Genomic DNA, 20,171 nt, shown 5'->3' with positions numbered 1-20,171 from the left:
GTGCAAAGTGTTAGAGTGGTATTTACTGTCCAACGTAAATTTACGTTAGATAGTATCCTAATGTAAAGCAAAGTTGTATTATGCGCTGCTTTGCGTTGTTTTGCATCAATCTGACATTCCATTGGTTGTGCATGGGCGCTCCCATGCACCCACCCAAGGATTTTGATGCAAATATTTATATCCGAACATTGATAGAAAGGCATTTGCACCAAAATCTTGCATCTCCTTGGGGATGGCACGTCGAGGAGAAATGTTTTAATTTCTCCTTATTTTTCCACTTTAGCAAGTTTGCTGCGTTGTACAGCACACATGCAAAGTGGTAAAATCCATAAAGCACAGTTGCTCTTTCCCATACTCTCCTTCCAGGTCAAAATCTATGCTTGAGAGAATGCTCACACCCTTGCACTGTGGTGCAAGGGTGTGTGCATTGGCACATGGCTACCAAAATTGTACCAGCGCATGGGGAGAGAAATAAATGCACATATCTTAATAGATATGACACTGGTTTTTTTTCTCCCTTTGATGCAGAGCAACACACCAATTTGTGTGCAGCATTGCCTTGTGTCTAATACAAAATCTGACTCATTAACTCACTGAGTCTCACTCATTTTCACTCACACACACATGCTTACAAATGCAGGCAGTCTTGCTCACACATACAAATGCTTTCTCTCACTTAAACACTTTCACCCACAAGCATGTACACAACATACATTAAAAACCATTTTTAATGACCACAGCTGCCACCAAAGTTCCTAAATGTGCACCATTTTTAACTACACTAATACCAAATAATAGGAACTTATTCACTATTAGTATAATGAAAAATGGGCAGGAAATAAGGAATACAAGGCCATCCTGGTGAAGTACTTTTTTATGTGCTCTTACATGCCTTTATGAATAGGTTCCACTATGCTTCCATCTAGTGTGGAAGCTGATGTCATTTAATTATTTAAAGACAATGGGCCTGATGCACATAAATGGCATCAAAATCACTTAAATAGCAATCATTAGCAATGTGCTAAGTACGCAACTCTGTATAGTGTAAGACAGAGCAAGTCACTGCATCGTGTAACTCTGCATGGAGGGGGCATTACATGGGTGGAAGGTGGGTGTTCTCACGCATTCGACTATGTATTCTGAAGCATTCCCAGATTCATCAACAGGGGTGGACCTGGATAGTATCAGAATTGTACTCCTTCTCACCAGAGGCGCAAAGAGAAGAAACAAGGAGCATTCTGCAGCACAGAAGAAAATGCCTCTAAGCGTTATTTTTGTGCACAACGGTGTCACTTCCTGCACAAAAACAATCCTGCCTGGAATGCAAGCACCCTTCCAGAAACACCCTTGCTCTATGGCTCCAGGGTGCCTGCATTGAGGCTAGGCTGAAGCTAGAGCATCTGTGCTAGCAGAGGACATGAGTGAGCCATATATTGGAAATATGCCGCATTCCTGCACTCTCCCTTTCATGCAGCACAGCAAGTTGTCTTGATGCATAGCGTTGTGTGAAAATATTATAATTTGGTCCCATGCTTTTGCAAATCTCAAGGTTAGAGACTACAAAATGGCTTTACAACTGGCCGTTTGTGTCATATACACACAGATTTATGCCACAAAATAGAGATCTGCTGAACTTTCAAATATCACTCCGAAGTTGCTGCTTTTGTGAATCTCATAAAAACAATATTTTAGCTATTTAGGTACTGAGTGCCTCATTGTAAGCTGTGTGGAGAAGTATTTCTGCATGTTTTTCTGTGTATATAAACCTCATTACGCATACGCATTTTACCGGATGTCGAATTCCACCCAGAATTAATGTACCTGCTATTACTCACCAAATATTACCTCGTTCTTTTCCAGATACATAATGCTTCTGTGAAGGTAGAAGGTATATCTGAATCGAATATGGTCCAGACACGAAGCTAAAAACATTTAGTAAATGGGCCAGTAATCTCAGGTTTGTATAACCTAATTCAGAAACAAATTCATATTCAGTAATGTGGGAGTATTACCACCGAGTATTGGTAATGCCATCCATTGTTAGAGTGCGACTCATAATGAATTAGTAAGGGCAGGCCCGGACTGGCCGTTGCGGGCACCGGGCAATCCCCCGGTGCGCCGCAAGTGTGGGGGCTGGTTTTGGGCCCCTGGGGGCCGATTTTGTTACAGGGCCGTTTTTGCAGCATGGCCGTTTTTGCAGCGTTGCTGCAAAAACGGCCCTGTAACAAAATCGGCTGAAAACCGGCCCTGGCAAAGAGCGCGGTCGCACCCCCAACCCCCCCGGGGGGGCGGCCGAGCACTTTGCCAGGGCCGGTTTTGTTTCTCAGTCCGGCCCTGAGTAAGGGGCATATTTATGGGAGGCTTGCGTCATGTTTGACCAGGCAGAGTGGTACATTCATGACACAAGCCTCTAAGTCAGAATTATGGAGCCACGCAAAACCACTTTGCATGGCTTTGAATGACGTAAGAAATCTCGAGTAAGGCAACACAGCGCAAACCGAAACAATGCCTTACTCTGTGCAAGGGAGGCATCCCATGGGCGTTGAGGTGGGTGTTCTCAAGCAACTTCAATTGTTTTTGAGACATTCCAAGATTTGCAAGGACTTGTAAACCTGGGAAAGCGCCAAAACCTTACGCCTCACCAGGTGACGCATAACGAGGAAAAAGTTCTCTATTTCTCCTTGGTTTTTCCTCTTTACATATGTGCTGCAGCACGAATAGAAAGAAGAAAACGACTTGTAAGATTGTTTTTGTGCAGGAAGGTGCCCCTTCCTGCACTAAAACAATCCTGCATTCAACAGAGGCACGGAAGGTGACTTGCTGCCCTTGCTGCATTGCCCTGCGCCTCTGATTTCAGAAATATGGCCGTAAGTGTACATATTGGTAGGAAAGAGACTCTGGCATTAATTGAAACGAGAGCATTTGTCAAAAATGCATATGATTTAAAGTGTTTTATCGCCACTTAGCGGAATAGGTTGAGAACGCATGCGACCGGTGAATACACCGTCCCTCTAATTCAAACAATACATAGCTGTAAAATAATAGTTGCAAATTAATGGTTCCTTTAATGGCAAACAATACTTCTTCGCCTCATACTAGTAATCAAGAAATAATGCCCATGTGATATAGAATACAATTGGTACTAGAAGGACATTTATAGTGTAACTGCTCGCCAGTCTGTAAGTGTCCTCATACACCCAGGCATATCCTTCAAATAACCCTAATTTCAACTAAAGCAGGTGAAAATATCAGTGGGTTTGTCCCCGGAATCAATAAAAAACACAAATGAAAGGACCCACTCGTGTGGTTGCATGTGGTTGTTCACCATTCTGGGGCCAAATTTAGTAATTGCGGAAATTAATGCAGTGATTCCAGTCGGAATTTGTAATGCCATCAAAGAAGTCTATTGATATGCCATCAGTGATGTAATTAAGGATGTATTGAGGGTTGTAATAAATGAGGTCATAAGCCGTGCATGACAGAACGCAGAATATGGCTAGATTATCGAACCAAAACTGGTGAATTTCAGTATACATTTCGCAGAATTATGGCATTGTGACAAGAAGCTGTAATGATATGCCATTTGTCTATCTTTCTCAAATACACACAGTGCAGCAGAGGTGGGCACGCGGCAGAAAGCAGGCCACTTGCAACCTCTCTCTCTACTTTGTATTGCAAAGGGACCCCTTTAAAGCACAGCAGTCACAATACCGGAACATGACGAATGCATGCCCCTGATCCCAGCATTGACTATTGCTGTCAGTTTCCTGCCTCATTAACATTAAAGACGTGGGTGTTTCGTGACATTTTGAAATCATTCCCGTAGCCTTTCTAGGGCTCTGACCATCCCTCACACTATATATTAAGGGGCAGATTTATGATGCCCTTGCGCCTCCTTGCGCCGCAATTGCGTCACTGAATGTGACGCAACAGCGGCGCAAACAATGCGCCCTATTTACAATGTGACGCATCTAGGAGATGCGTCACGTTGGAAAGCCCTGCGCCATAAGGAGGCGTTCCTGCGCTGGGGGGGGTTCCTGCGCAGGAACGCCTCCTAAAAGTGGCTGAGTGAAATCTATGAGATTTCACTCAGTCACTTTCTACGTCAATTCCTTACGCCTGCTTGAAGCAGGCGTAAGGGTGACGCACCATGCATTGTAGAGGTGGCTCCTGTGCATTGCAGGAGTCATGTCGCACTTGCGACATGACTCCTGCAATGCGTCGCCCGTACGCCGAGAGATGCGTCACGCATCTTCACTGCCTTGCACCATGGTGCGCCGCATCATAAATGCGGCGCACCATGGGTGGCGGAGCAGTGGCGCACTGTGGCGCACGTTAACTGGCGCATCCCTTGGGATGCGCCAGTTAACATAAATCTGCCCCTAAATACGGTGTGATCCTGCAGTGCAAAACGTTGCTCTGTAATCTACCTCTTTCTGCATGTACTATAAACTTTAAAATGACCTCTCTTTTCGCACCCAGCTTTAGCCTAGTGCAATGTTTGCAGCTTTTTTCGCAAGTATTGTTTTTTTTTTAGTTAAATTGCATTTTTTGTGCAGCAATAGTGAATTGCAAAGTGCTTTCACTATTTACTATTCTCTTGCAAAAGTTGATAACTTTGCACTGCATCTCTCTTTCTGAATTTGCCCTCCTTTGTGCATTGTGATTTCTGATTTTCTATTTGCAAAATTGTTATCACAGACGTTGAAACTATGCAGTCGTTTGTGCATTATTACCTACATAGCCCCTTTCTGGAAGTAAGGGTTTATTGAGAATGGTGCTGTGCGTCCTCGTGATTCTCCTCCTGTATTTTTCCATACATTTCCTCCTTATACAGGCTCCAACCCTCTTTCACTAATATAGCCAAAAGTATATTTTTTTATAACTTCCAGAGATTTACTCCTCCGTGTCTTTGTCTACTACTAACTGCTTTCTTATTATATCTCTGCTTTTTCTGCTATAAACCTTTGTAGGATCCTGTGAATGACCTTTCCTATTTGTCAAAGGGGAACGAATCGCATGCTTAGGGGGTGGAGTCAATTAGAACTCCGACCCCGTAAATGTGGACCGCAGCGCGGCCACACCGGAGGAGCACGTAAAGCAAGCCCATCTGCGCCCGTCTGCGCCCATCCGCGGCTGGCCGGGGACAGGGACCAGAAATGCTGTTCCTTGCTGTGTAATACATCAGACCAACTAAAAACACTAAAACCCCATTCCTCTGTTAGACGTTTACCGCTTGACAATAGAGTGAATTTCTCCATTTGTAATGGTTGTAATTTCTCCTTCAAAACAAAGGACAGAAACACCAGACTAACAATTGGCACTGGGAATTATAGTGTTGCTGCTGTACATCCTCGTGCCAGCTGTAGTAACAAATTCTGCCTTTATAGTATAAACTGTTGCTCGGTTTCCAAACACCAGCAACACCTGTTAACCTTCCTGGGTGAATAGGCTCCATGGCTTAATGAATCAATTTGAGCAGAAAAAAAAGCAAAGCAAAAGACTTGAGTGACTTTGGAGAAAGTCCCATGCTGAAGATGCCAAAAAGAAGTATAAATTAGCAATTAAAAACTATCACAAAATATGCGGATCAACTCGCGCTTCCTTCTATTCTGATAACATTACATTGGCACACAACTGCCCAAAGACTCTTTATAGGTGGTTAGGGAACTCACTGATCCTTATAACGTGTCTCCTGCCCCTTTGCTCTCCAAAGTCAATGCGAGGAGCTTGCCCAGTTCTTTGTTAAACAATTGGCAGACATCCTTCTTCAACTGTCCAACCATGTTAAGAGTAACTTGGGGTCTCAGATAATCCTACTAATTCATTGAACCAATCTCAACAAGAATTTGGGGGCTGATTATGATGACAGTGAGACCGCCTTCGACAGCTCGTTAGTGGCGGTCCCATGCCATCAGAACCATCACTTCCGCCCGTCATATTTCTGTCGGCAAGACCGACTGCCACGCATCCGATGGGCTCCTTGAGCCCGAGCCTGTGGCGGAGGGGGTTATATTCCCTACCATGGCGGCAGTGCCTGCCAGGCAGCACCATAGGGATTACAGTGTCCCTGTCCACTCGCCGAACCCGCCATGAAAATGCAGATGGAAAGGGATTTTGTGGGCTCGGAGTGGGCCCCCCTTTCCCTCTGGCCCTCCGATATGAGCTCTGGGGGACACCTATGGTACCGCCCTATATATCCCTGCACCATGTGGCAGGTAACACATGGTGCCTGCCACGTATTGCAGGGATATGTCAGGTGTCCCTATTTTGCATTGCGGCAGGTGCTGCAGCCGGCAGCACCCGCAGCAATGCAAAGTATTGGCATTGCAACTACTGGGGTGGTCGCATCATAATGACTATGATGGGACTACCAACAGCCTATCGGGTGGTCCCGATTCACGATAGGGCTGGCAGGCGGACATAAATCAGCCCGCCATCCTAATCAGCTCCTTAGTGACAGGGTGAGCAGTTCTGATTCGGTGTCCACCATGTCATCCTGGCCACCTTTGACCTCTCCATTGGATCCTATACCACCGTCGAAACTCTGACTACCGGATCCAATACTATTACATATGCTGGTGAATCTCCTGAACACTTTATTACATGAGGGCCTCATCTCTCAGTGTTGGAAGAACGCTTTTACTTCTACTCCTAAACAAATCTCTCCAACCTTCAGGAGACGCATATTAACACTCTTCTTATGTAGAGGTACAAGAGTTTTTCATCTTTCTCACTCAGGCTTTCAAGTCAAGACACAGTATAGAACCTGTCTTCCTTGGAGTCACTGAACACCTTAGACGACTCCTGGATGAGGGCAGTACAGCTGTGGTTATTTTATTAGACCTTAGCACAGCGTTTGATACTGTGTCTCACTCCATCTTGCTTGAATGCCTATCTTCATTGGGTTTGGAAGGAAAGGCTGTTGCCTGGTTAACTTCATTTCTTAAGGACTGCACATTTCAAGTCTGTTCAGCCAGTGCTAGTTCCGAAATCCAAACCTTAACTTCTGGTGCCCCCAAGGCTCTCTGCTAAGCCTTCAGCTATTTGATATCGTGTCCCCCTTTGGAAGACATAGTGGAGAGTTGACGACTAACCATTTTTTGGTACACTAATGACACACAAATTATATTTTCCTTGTCATCTACCCAGGATCGTGGACCCTCTGACCTTAACCTGGGCCTGAGTCGAGTGGCTACCTGGATGAGTGCTAACTCTAAAGCTGAATTGTGATAAAACAGAGGTTTTGATTCTGGGTAAAGATGTCCAGCTTTGGGGCCCACCACATTGGGCCCACCCCCTAGTCTCTCTCCTCACTCTGTCTTCCAAAGTTAGGAACCTTGGCTTTGTTCTTGATGGCAAACTATGAATGAAACCTCAGGTGACTAAAGTTACCTCTACCTGTTTAGGTGAGCTGAAATGAGAGAGGAAGATCATTTGGATGATCCCTCAATCTGCCCAGAGGATGGTGATTCAGGCCTTAGTTCTATCTAGACTGGATTATGGTAATGTCTTTCAGTTGGAAATAGACCAGGCATCTATGAGGCCCCTCCAAATACACCTCAGTCTCACATCTCTTTCTTGAACTTCATTGGCTGACAGTTTCTAAACGGGTCCAAATTTAAGGCTCTTTGCTATATGTTTAAGGATAAAGCTAGAAAAAGGTCACATTACATCCAGGACCTAGGGACATCTTACATCCCTTCTCGTCCCCTAAGACTCTCCAACCTGGCCTTTTGCACTATACCTAGGTTTCATTAGGCCCTAATGTGAGGACGTTCTTTTGCAGTGCTAGGTCCTACATTGTGGAACTCTCTTCCCAAATCCCTTAGGGACAGTACTTCCCTTCTTGCGTTCCACAAAGGTTTGAAAGCATGGCTTTTCTACGTAGATAGTTCATTTGTTTCTTCAAGCTAAGCGCCGGGAAACGCTTTGGGGTAGCTGTGTGCTTTACAAGACTATGAAATACAAAAATAAATAAATAAATACATGACCTACTTTCAAACGGGGAACCCTTCCACTTTTTTCATTCCTGTAACTGCTTCTTTGTTTTTTAAAGTTTGAGTTTAATTTCTGGTCTTTATTTAATTTTGCACTTGCTGTAATCTTCATTATGTAGATTCATTAATAATGTTAGAGATTTTGATATATTTTCAGTCATTTTAAAGTTGACCCACATTTAGTCTACAACAGTGCTTCCCAAACACTTTAGAGCCATGCCCCAATTTTTAGAACAACAAACGTTTGTGACCCATCAGGCTTTAATAGACATGAGTCAGGTGATATTTTTTTAATGTGGTAACGCACTGTCATATACAGACAGCACATTTTCCACTAAATTTGAACATACATCCAGTTTTACTGACACAACTATATTGCATACAAATGATAATGAATGGAAATTAGGTTTCAGTAAATATTTATCATTTGTGCATCACCAAGAAAAGTGTCTTGATTTGTTTTGATTCTATTAAAAACTTTATTTGCATCAAACTTCAGAATTAAAAAAAAGTGCTTAAGTGCTTCATTATTAGTTTTCCTAATTGCTGGTTGTGTACAACTCATTCACAAGTATTTACATTTTGGTGTGTGTTAAAAAAATTATATCCTACAGCCTTTTCTTTCATACTCTCTACACCCCAGCAAGATCATCACACAATCAGCTCTACTTTTCTTTTTCCGGCTGCAAAGTCAGAGGAGTTTGTAAACACCAATCCCCATAATAATAAACATAAGCAGCAATTTGTCAGAAGACATATCTTGACATTTGACCTTTGTCTTTGAAGCACAGCAAATGTGACAATTTAATAGCATCCTTATTTATTTATTGGACTTGTGCGGCCCACCAGCCCTGTGATTCAGAGGGCATTAGAACCTATGGTGCCCTTACTACTAACATGGAATTACCATTCAGCAAAATTGTAAAAGGGTTGATCTGCAACTACACCTTGCAGTTTTATCCCAAGGTAATTTAACAGTCCCATTCCAAGATAATGAGGTGTCAGTAATAAATATCATGCACACGCAGTTTTACCACACCCAAAATCCACGCATTTCCCAATCACAAACCTTTTATCTCCTCACAGATTCCTCCAGGTAATATCTGGAGGAAAGGATGTGGGCAAAATAAAGTTGTGTCGTTTTTGTCTGGTGAGGTATGTGTAATCCTCATAAGAACTACAGGTATTATGCGTACTACATAAAATCAAGCTTCTCATTTTTGCCCTCCTTCTGCATGTTAATTACACTAAATAATAAAGTTTGATAAATAAGTCCTTGAATTGAGAGCAAATGAAAAATAACACTTCCATCCTTCCATTTTCAATAAGACAAATTCAAATCATGAATGGGGCTCACGGGATGTGAATCTCATTTCATTGCTCCTTCAAAGACATTTCTGCTCCATCATAGTCTTACAGGTCATCAGCTATTCTTAAGAAGACTTTCATGCCTTGACTTTCCCTCATGTCAGAGAATGGATTCCGGTTAAAGTCCAGTGCCCCTTGGTAGGCTCTGTGCATTGCTGAAGTTTGAGTTTTTATCCTGGTCCTGCCAGCTATGTCCGTCCATTCAGTTACTGGTGGGCATGGTTCACCTTGATAATGCCATAAAAGGGGTTGCATACTGGACCAGGGATGGTGATGGATGGAGGTGATGTGTTGTCTCACCATTAGCTCCAATTTCAAAGTTGCAGATGTCCAAGAGCCATACGTTGTGGAAAGACAGCTTTTATGATCCCGTCTTCCCAGGTGCATGATACGGTAAGCGTACAACAAGCGGAAATAATGAAGGCATCAAAGCCTTGTTTTGGTGAATTTCAATGCAGAGTAAATGTTCCAAACACATTGTTTCCGATCATTATCTTCGTATCAACAAAGTCTGCCCAGTCTGTGGTCACGGACACACTATCGTTAGTTCTTAGACTGAACACAGCACCGAAGAACTTACTTATGTAGACCTTCTCAGAAGAAGACTCTGGTTTGCAGGTGTGTATCGTCTGATGTCCCAGCTTGCCATTCACCCGGAGTTCTATTCTCAAGTCTATAGAGTCACCCTCACAGGTCCTCTTGAAGTGCAGATGACAGTACACGAAGTAGAAGCCTGGTGTCTTTATCACTAGGTCTCCTTCTTGGTAATCAATATTCTCGAGGATGCCGTCACTGTTCCACATCATTTTCTGAGCATAGTTTTGACCCTTTGCCACTGTTGAGCAAAGCAAGATAAAATGTGGGTAACAAGACTACATATGCATGGACTATCACAATGGGGTCAGTTCACAAAAACACTTTATAGCATCAGCTTTGGGACTATCTAAGGTCCAGTATGGGAAGATGATAGGCATGAGGTGCAGTAGCAGAGCAGCAAAGTGCATGTGTATTTGTAAAGCACACTTTTACCCGTGGATATCTCAGTGGTGCATAACAGATGTCTATTGTTATCCAACTCAATAGTATTTATTTTATCAACCTCAGAAGGATACATGGCTGAGTAGCCCTGCTGTGATTTGAACAAGTGACCATGAGGTCAAACACAGGCCCCTACAGTGGATACATCACTCCACTAAGCCACCAGACCAGGCAAAGGTCTAAAAAGTGTTCAATCTAATATTTGTAGAGGGGATGTGCGTGCATTTGTGGATGTGTGTGTGTGTGTGTACTCCTTGACACAAAGAGGTTGTCTAGTGCAAGCTTGAGAAACAACCTGGAGTCATGTGTCTGAAAGACAGGCTCTTCTGGTGCATACATCAACTGTATTGATCACAGTTTCATTTTCATTTCAACAGAGCCAGATAGGGAACGTCGGAGGCTTAAGGCCTATATAGTATGCAAGCTTCTTCCTTTGTTCATCATTGAGCATCAAAGTGCTAGGGAAATATTTGTTATTTAATTATTTTGTGAATAGACCTGGAGATAAGGGACAGGGATAAATAAATGTGCAGAAACTGTCAATTACAGTAACATACATTGAAGTTCAGAAAGGCTACTCAATATGCATTCCAGAAGCAAAGTAGGTTAACAACCACAGCTAACATCTGTGGGCGGAGGAGGCGAGAGCCCAGGACAAAAAGGTTTCCAATGTGGCCGGGGCAAGATAGTTTTATATGGCAGGGGGGTGGATAAAGAAGTAGAAGGTCTTAAATTCTTTCCTGAATGTCATTAGAGAGGGGTGACATCTGACCGAGAGGGTGGGGAACAAGCCAGGGGGTGAGCATAAAAGATGGTAGAAGGACCGCATTCTAGTTTTGTAATTACTTGGTCTAGGTGTCTTCATAAGCACAATGTGTGTGCTGTTTGGGTTCTAGGTGGGTTCTGAAAAGGTAAAGTGTTTGGCCAGATAGTCAAGCCTGTCATTGTGGCCAGCCTGGTAGAGTGTACAAAGGGAAGGATGTGGCAAAACTTAAGGCATTGCTGCTCCTTCACACATGTGATGGCTATCCTGTCCATCTTATTACAAGTGCATTATATACAATGCACTTGTAATACGTCAGGCACATTTGTGATTGAGTAACCCATCCGACACACTCCAAACAAAGCCCAAAGTCTAGAAAATGTAATTGTTGCCATTATTTAAAGCCAATGAAGCTCCATAAGAGTAGAAGTGATATGGTTTATTTTATTGAAGCAACTTGTAAAGCGCACAAATATCCTTGGGTGTCTCGGCACTACGGACTGGAAGGAAAGGAAAGGCCATGGAGCGGGTGACTTATTGGTTGAAGAGTCAGGTTTTCACATGTTTTCTGAAGGTTAGCAGGGTAGGACTAGTCTTAATGTGAAGGTAGAGACTGTGAATCTTCTATCGCCCCATGAAGCTTTCTTAGTACGAGGTAGCAGGTTGGCTGTTGATGAGCTCAAGGGTCTGCTGGGCGTGTATGAGCTGACAGCTTTCTTCAGAAACTCAGGTCCTGTGTTGTGGACTGCCTTGTAGTTGATGTACAACGCCTTAAATTTGGTTCTGCTTCTCATGGGCAGCCAGTGGAGCTGTCGCACTACCTTGGATATCAGCTTAAACTTGGGGGTACCTGACAGAATCCTGGCGACTGCGTTCAACAGTTGTAGCTTACTAAGGACTTTTTCCTGGGCGTTGACTAAGAGACCGTTGCAGTAGTCAACTCTGGACATTACCAGTGTGCTGATGAGAGTTCTACCTGCACTAGTTGGGAGAAACGGTAGGAGTTTTTTATCATCCTGAGGACGTATAAGGATGAGGAGACAACTGAATTGGCGTGGTGGATGAAAGACAGCTTGTCGTCAAACATAACACCCAGGTTTCTGACCTTTGTAATGGGGGACGGAGGTGAACCCAGCTTGGCTGGCCACTAAATAGGGGACCAGACAGGGGAGAGATTACCAAAAGTTGAATAACGGGTAGCCAAGTAGAAGAAAGCCTTGAGTTTAAGAAAGAGGAGTCTGGGAGGCCACTCAGCAGACTATTGCTCTAATCAATATGGGAGAGGAATAAGCCTTGTATGGAAGATCTGAACACCAGAACTGATAGGTATTTCTTGAACCTGTGAATAAGGCCAATCTGCTTTATCATGCAATCTGGGTTTGTTTTTCAAATTTTCTGAAAGCCTTTCAGGGGTTGGTGTAAAATTGCAAGGATCTGATGATGGAAGTTCAGTTGGGGGGGAAGCCTACTAGCTGCATAGAGTTGAGACATTGATCAATTTGCGGTTGCCTGTTGCTTTTGTTGAGTTGATGAGCAAGTACCCAGTTTAAGTGTAAGGTCAACTCCTATAATCCATGATCAGGTGATGTCATGACATCCACACTCTTGGTAATTATTTAGGGCAAGGATATTGGATTCACTTTGAGTTGTAGTTCTGTATCACTGCATACCGATGAAGAAATAGGCTTTGGGTGCTTAGGAGATCCATGTAATTGTTGAATATCATGGAAGCAAGAATGGAGCCTGAGAATACTGTGTGCTGGACAGAGAATGTAGGAATTTGGGAGAATCCATCTGAACTTAATATGTACTGCCTTTGTCCTGTGAAAAGGAGACCCAGCAGAAGAACATTTGAAGATTTCCTTCGAAGCTCAAAAAGGGTGTGGGGAAGGGTTTCATACTAAACAATGTTGAAGGCCACTGAAAGGTAAAATAAGGCACCATCACCTTTGTCTGTGAGTTTCAGGGGATTCCTAACAGCCAGTTGTTTTCCTAATTCAGTGCTCCATCAAAAATGGAAGCCTTACTTTTACATCTGTAAAAGGATGTGACAGTCAATTTGGCCATAGACTTCCAAAGCTATAGCTTGATCATGGCCCTTCCAGAAGAATGAGAGGTGATAGGGTGTTCGTTTTCTTGGTATTTCATAGGGTGTAGATTTGGTTTTTGAGTAGCGGGTGAACTTGACCAGTTCTCAGAGATAGGGGGAAGGTGATCTGTTGTGGAGTGAGTAGTTCATGATATCCAAGAAGTGTGTCAGAGTTGTCAAGCTGTGGAATCGGATGAACGGTTTAAAGAACTGTCATCATAGAAATTAGGATGCGGATTTGATGGGTTGGAATATCACATCCTTTCTATTCCTTCATCATCTTTCTACGTGTCCGCTTTACATATTCCCATTAAATTCACCTCCTGTGTTCTTGGATTCATTGTCTATTCATTTAGTTTATCTCTATGTTTGGATCCCATTATTGCAAGAGTCTAGTGTCAGCACCAGGATAGCAGCCAGGCTGCAGGTTAAGACTGAGAAGAAGTGGTATTGGTTGTTGTGCATACATTGCTATAGTGGATGCATCATTATCACCCATTGAATGTTTGAGGACCCCAATACTACATCAGGGGGTAAAGTACACAAATTAGGTTTGTTATCATTGACTTTGGTGTGTTCAAACACTGAAGGTTTGCATTAGGCCATGATTGAGAAACAGTAGCAGATTTTCAGTGGTACCCAACAATGCCTGTTGATCTGCAAGTAGGGTCAGCTTGAGTCTCAGCTCTGTCATAAGAGTGGGTTCGTGCACTGGCAAAGCTGTGCTAGTGAAATGAAAGGTGAGGGAGCCAGCATAAATGTGACTTTTTATTTCTGTAGAGATTGGAATACCACAACAACGTTCAGGGATTAGCTTTAATGTTCATGTTGTGAGATGAAAGTTAGATGTCCTCTGCCAAGCCGTAGCCCGTGCAGGAAAGAGCGGTGGGCTCGACGGGGGTTGGTAGGGTGGGGGGGGGATAGCCAATCAAGAGAGATAATTAAATACATGATTAATTTTCCCTCTTTATTGTCTGCCAAAATCTACACCCCACCCGCCGGGCCTTACCGCTCTTACCTGCACTGGCCGTGGCTGCATCTGCCTTCAGTGCCATCATCTGAACTCTACTGTTTAGTAACTCTTGTAAATCAACAAGAAAGCTCTAAATTAAAGAATGGTTTGCAGTGGTTGCAGTGGTGGCTTAGCTGGACAATATTTGAATGTGTGAGTGGTTCTTCAGCTCACAGCAAACAAATAATCAAATAAATAATTACTTGTTTTAACCTATGGAAAATGTGCATATGCATAGACATTTGTTAGTGCACAGGTAGCTCCCTCATGAGGAGGGCATTGAAAGATGGTGCTTTTCATAATGGACAAGTCCTCCTGACTACGTGGAACAACACTGAGACATGTCAGAACTTCTGTCCACTCACACTGGAGCTGGGCCACTGTTGTCTTCCTTGGCAGTAGTAGATCCATGAGATTTTGGGGGAAGTCTGAAAAAAAAGCAGAAACTGGGTCAGTCACACTGTACAACAGAGCATGGGGCATATTATTAAGGGGGTTTATCTCCGCTTTTTTGGCTTGAAAAGCCAAGAAAGCGGAGATAAAATTATCTCCCTTTTACCTAGCTGTCGCTAACACCAGTTAGTGACAGCTAGTAGGAGATAGCAACCATCTTGGGCCCCGCTTTGCATGTCAGTGAAATGTATCACTAATGACATGCAAAGTGGGCGTGCCAAGATGTTAGTGACTGGAAACAGTCGCTAACATCGCTATCTCCTATTTCCAACTTTTGGAGATATTCGCGCTAAGCGCGAATATCTCCAAAAGCTAACACCTGCCCCATAGCAGTTCTTAGCCATGTTATCCAATGGTAGGTGGATAACATGGCTAAGAGCATTAGCTCGGTAATGCATGAATATCGCTGACTTTTCAGCGATATTCATGCATTTCAGCCGATTTTTATCGCTTAGGAGATAAACCTTGATAATAGCAAGGTTCCTAAGCGATAAAAATATTGCTGCTAAGCCAACATAGCGATAATTATCGCTAGTTGTTGGTAATATGCCCCCATGTCCCCTCCGGCGCCATTTTTTATCCCACATCACTCAGACTGTTCAGTTCTATTCCCACCGCCTCTTCATCCACCCAAGTAACTTCATGGTAATGAGCATTTGCCTGCATTGCTTAAAAGTGCTTTCATCTTCTGCTGTTCACATAAAAGGCCCTTATTCTGAGTTGGCAGAAAGAGTAAGTTCAATTTGTCACATCTGATAAAGTCTGACTCGCCGGGGATCATAATTTATCAGGTGACATAAATAGCGCCTAGTGTGAGTTTTGGGGTAACTGCATGCAGAATTTTGTTCTTGCTATACTGTTTTCCCCTGTTAAGTTCCAGCAGGCTTGACCTGACAAAATGTTATGAAAGGTGAGGTATTTAATGAACGCAGTATTTACTGGGTGTGATAAATACCACGCAACTCAGAATTCTGACACTTGCTTGCAACAACTTGGAATTTGTGTTTTTATCTGTAGTCCTCTATGTACTTATGAGTTCATAATTCAGAATTTTAACATCTTGAAACATCTTATGAATCAGCAATCAGAACATGTGTGCGTGTGTGCACGTTTGTGTACTATACTCACATAGCTACACATTATGGGTTCAAAATGTTCTCTGCTGCAATATCCTGCTCAAACTAGCCAGCTGCCCACATGGGGCCGTTTAATAAATTGTGCCCAATGGACACAATGTGTATGTGTGCCCGCATTGTGAGCCCCGGGGCCTGACAGTGTTACAGAAGACACCTCAGAACCTGTGCGGCCCCTTCTGTAATACTGATAGCGCTATAATGAGAGGGCTACCCTCATTTGCATAGGGTGTGGGCCCCAAACAAATGCTTCCATGCCTGTGCTGTATTAGGGTAGCGGGCTCAAAGGCAAATATGCAGAGGCAAACATGCCACAAAAAGCTAGCGCACTTTGAGTGTCCTCCTAAAGGCAGCCCTGTGGAGGGAAGAAAGGGGGTCCCGTTGACCCTACCAGATATCTTCCTACAGGAGGGTGTGCAAACAAACAGGGAAAATGTTTCATAGCTATCAGTATAATCAATTAAACTGTTTTCCATTATTTTGACTTTTCCACTCAATAAATGATCTTGCATATCCATGTTATTGCCATAAAGTGCTAAAATTCATGAGTTTTGAAAACATTCCTTTCCTGTATATATTAGTTTCATGAGATGCCCTGGTAGGCACATTCATCATGCATTCAGAATACACGAGCTAGGCTGTTGTTTGGAAATCATATTAAAAAATATGTGTAGTGTGCTGTTTTGCCATGCCACCATATTCCAAATCGAAATGGTGGAGTAAGTATCAACAAATGGTTATGCAAGGTCCTTTTTTTGCATGCACTCAAACTCACCCGGTTAATCAGCGGCAGTATGCTCCTTACTGAGTGATCACTTATATCTGGGATGTAAGAGTAATGCCAGGTTCTTTATGCCAAATAAATCCCTATATATTTAAAGGAAATGGTACCCCTGCCAAAAAAAAATATAAGGTATAAATATTCTTTTATAGGAAGCAGAGAGAGAGGGGCACAATGATATGGACTGGAAATTGTAAGTTGAATGACCCTGCCATCATCCTCATGTTGTGTTACAAGAGTCGAAGGTATTCTGTCTTTCAACCCCATTGTGTCAGCATGGATGACATGAGATTATGTTTGAAGTAATTTTTAATTAATTTTGTTGTTGTAGATCAACCTATAATCTGGTTCCTGTGTTTCTCACTTTGACTGGCCTTCTTGTGATTCCTATATATTATAGTTGACAAGAGCATTGGATTAGATATACACAGTTCTTAGTGTTACAATTGGTATGCACACGTGGTGTGCATACCAATTGTATCCCAAGGTCAAATTCTTTCAGTTTTTTCGTAAGGTGGCAGACATTACAGTCTCCACAAGAGCAGTGTCCAGTCACCTTTGGATGGCCTACAGTGTATCCTTCAGTGGGGTGTCCACCAATTCCCAGTGTCCAGTGGGCAACATAGTGTCTCTTAGTTTGTTTGACTGAATAACATAGGCTGAGCCCCTTCGTACACCTCACTTCTGAGTAAACCCCATTTAGTGGCAAGTCCATGGGCCGTTTTAAGGGAAATTGGTATCGTGAAGAATGTACATTTCTGACTGTGAAGAAGGCTTCATATCATTGCCTTCTTGAAAAGTAGGAGTAAAGGTGATGACAGATCTGTGTAGAGAGGGAGTTGGTTATTCTGAGATCAAAGCAAGAGAAGGTGTAGTGTTGTGCTTTCGACTTTCTTCTTTTTTATCCTGATGAGGTTTCTACTGGCAATTGAAGTGCTCTATTTTGTGTACCAGATATAGTAGAGTTCTCCAGTTTACACTTGTGTTAGTTTTGAAGTAAACGTGGAGTGTGGGGAGGGCTGCTAGATGCATCCATTGGGTTTCTTTACTGATGCATTACATTTTATTGAACAAACTGAGACATTGTATCAATTGAGCAGTGGCATGAAAGACATATGGGCAAGAACTGGAACTTATACATCTCGTCAGAGGTCTGATTTAGGGAGAACATCTTTCCCTCTGTGAAGCATGATGAGTTCAGTGCCAGGTAAATCACCTTTCAGAATGTGCCTTGTCAAGGATTGACAAGTGTGGACGGTGAGTTCCAGATCCTAGCAGCAAGGCAAAGAGAGGGTGTTATGTTTCATCTTCTTCTACCTGATTCTTGTTTGACTCGAGCCTGCGGAAGTTGCTACACGTGTTCTGAAAAGGGGGGGCTCTTGGCCCCCCCGCCCGCATTGCGGCGCGGCGACCGCCTCCTCCTCCATGCCTCTCGTGGTGGGGCGTGCCCTCCCGGGCGCACCCCTCCACCGATTGGTTGGCGCCCTCCCTGACCCGGATGTCATAGTAGGACTTCCGGGTCAGGGGGGCGGGCCGCAAGAGGGGCTGGGCGGGGGGCGTAGCCGCCACCCCGCCGGGCCCCTTGGGGATAAAGAAGCGGGGAGCGCCCAGGAGACCCTCTTGTTCCCTGGACGCTCCCCCACAGCGTGTCGTGCCCCGCGCTCGGGGCTTCTTGTTTTTTGTAAATTTCTCTTTTGTTTTGCAGGTATCGACGGAGATCGCTGGAGAAGGTCGGCGCGATTGGGGCCTGCAGATGATATCGTGGTGTTTTTGCGAGAATTGGCGGCGGTACAGGAGCAAGACGTACGGCGCAAGGAGAGTCGGAGGGAGAGCCCAGACGAAGTTGAGAGCTGCTCGGCGTTCCCGGGAGTGCAGCGGCAAGCAGGGACAACGCCGATCCGGCAAAGGGCTCGGGTGTGGGCATAACACGGGCTCGGACAATCAAGGTGAGCCATTGGCCGTGGTGCCGCGGGTGCTCGGCGCGGGTGTTGTGCTCAGACTTAGGGCGAACAGCGAAACCCCCCCCTGCTTCCTATCTGGGGTCGGCGGGACTGTACCAAACTACCGGTAGCAGTGTTTGTGGTTTGTGTTTGTGATCTTTCTCTCCCTCGAAAGCAGGGGATAAATCAGTCTGCGGCGCTTTAAATTTATCAGTGTTACGCAAGTGAAAGCTTTCATCGGGCCGGTCTTGTGCCAGAACGATGAGCCCTGTCTGTTCCTACGTTCTAGGGGCCATAATAACTGAAAGGTGACGAGCGCGAGAAATAGTGTAGGGTAAATTTCAAAGTAGAAGCAGAGCAGCCGTATGACGAGCTATAAGGATTCATTCATGTTTTGTAACTCCAGAGAAATTCTCTCTTCGGGTGACTTCTCTTCTCCTACTTTGCCCCCCTGTTGTCCTTTGGTGTTTATGGAGTGATGTTTTACACTAAAATGAAACGATTGTGCGATGCTAGGCAAGTCACAATCTTCGTGTGGTTCAAGAGCAAAGAAGTCCGTTTCTGAAGTAAAGCTCTGTAATGTCCTCGTGCCAGGTTTGTGGCTATAAAAAGCTGCCAACAAATTACTTGAGCAGATCATTGAAAAGGGGACCCCCATTAGCTCTTATGTTAATTCTATACTTAAAAACCTCAAGAGCTAGCTACATGGTGTCCTGGGCACATCACAGCATGTGGCTGGGCCTTGGCTGATGGATCTTGCAATTGGAGATTAAGTATTTAGAAGTCTGTTGCACTGTTTGAGGTGTAAGGATACTGATCGCTTCTATTATAGGTAAAAGCAATCCTTGCCAAGGCGTATATTGTGTCTGTGTGGGTGATGTCTCTGTATGTGGACCTTTCAGGTTCTCCTCAGGGTTCGGGGTGGCTCCTTCATAGAAACACAGAGCAGTGGTTTGAATAGAATTTTCTTTCACCATCATATAAGTGGTAATTGGGAGCGTGCTGTATGTCTCTGTATGTGGATCTTCCAGGTTCTCCTTAGGGTTCGGGGTGGCTCCTTCATAGAAACACAGAGCAGTGGTTTGAATAGAATTTTCTTTTACCATCATATAAGTGGTAATTGGGAGCGCGCTGTATGTCTCTGTATGTGGACCTTTCAGGTTCTCCTTAGGGTTTGGGTGGCTCCTTCATAGAAACATAGAGCAGTGGTTTGAATAGAATTTTCTCTTACCATCATATAAGTGGTAATTGGGAGCGCAGCCCAGTCTGCGCAGGCACGCTCAGGTGCAGGCATACACTATGGAGGTTCAGCCTACACCCCGCATAACGCGACACCTGGTGTGCAATCAATGCACATGGCTCACAAGTGGAATCATTTGTAATGATGGCTGTCTCTTGCAAACATGGCCGCACCAAGCGGGAAAGAAATAGTTAAGCTGCGCGCACGTGGAAATAAGGAAACAGGGGAGGAGGAATTAGCTCAGATGGTAGAGCGCTCGCTTAGCACGCGAGAGGTAGCGGGATCGATGCCCGCATTCTCCAGCGCTATGCCTTTAAAATTCCACAAATCACAAACAACTTGTTCTTGCTCCTA

The 20,171-nt window shown here is 44.1% G+C and overlaps 1 protein-coding gene and 1 non-coding gene across 2 annotated transcripts in view; one reads left to right on the top strand and one right to left on the bottom strand.

The window, feature by feature from the left end:
• Positions 1 to 8,637: 8,637 nt before the first annotated feature.
• The window catches only part of TNFSF8 (TNF superfamily member 8), a 49,112-nt gene continuing 37,578 nt past the window's right edge, over positions 8,638 to 20,171 (bottom strand). The window contains exons 3-4 of the mRNA XM_078640847.1: positions 14,636 to 14,698; positions 8,638 to 10,203 (exon numbers count right to left, since the gene is read on the bottom strand). Coding sequence (XP_078496973.1) covers positions 9,818 to 10,203; positions 14,636 to 14,698 — 449 coding nt within the window. The 3' untranslated portion in view covers positions 8,638 to 9,817. The remainder of the gene's footprint in view (positions 10,204 to 14,635; positions 14,699 to 20,171) is intronic.
• Positions 20,046 to 20,119, top strand: TRNAA-AGC (transfer RNA alanine (anticodon AGC)). The gene has a single exon. It is a non-coding gene; the product is annotated as a tRNA-Ala (tRNA).

The sequence above is a fragment of the Lissotriton helveticus genome, chromosome 5_1 (assembly GCF_964261635.1).
Source record: "Lissotriton helveticus chromosome 5_1, aLisHel1.1, whole genome shotgun sequence".
NCBI classification, from domain to species: Eukaryota; Metazoa; Chordata; class Amphibia; order Caudata; family Salamandridae; genus Lissotriton; species Lissotriton helveticus.
The sequence above is the reverse complement of the archived record's forward strand: the minus strand, read 5'-3'. Positions and strand labels throughout refer to the sequence as shown.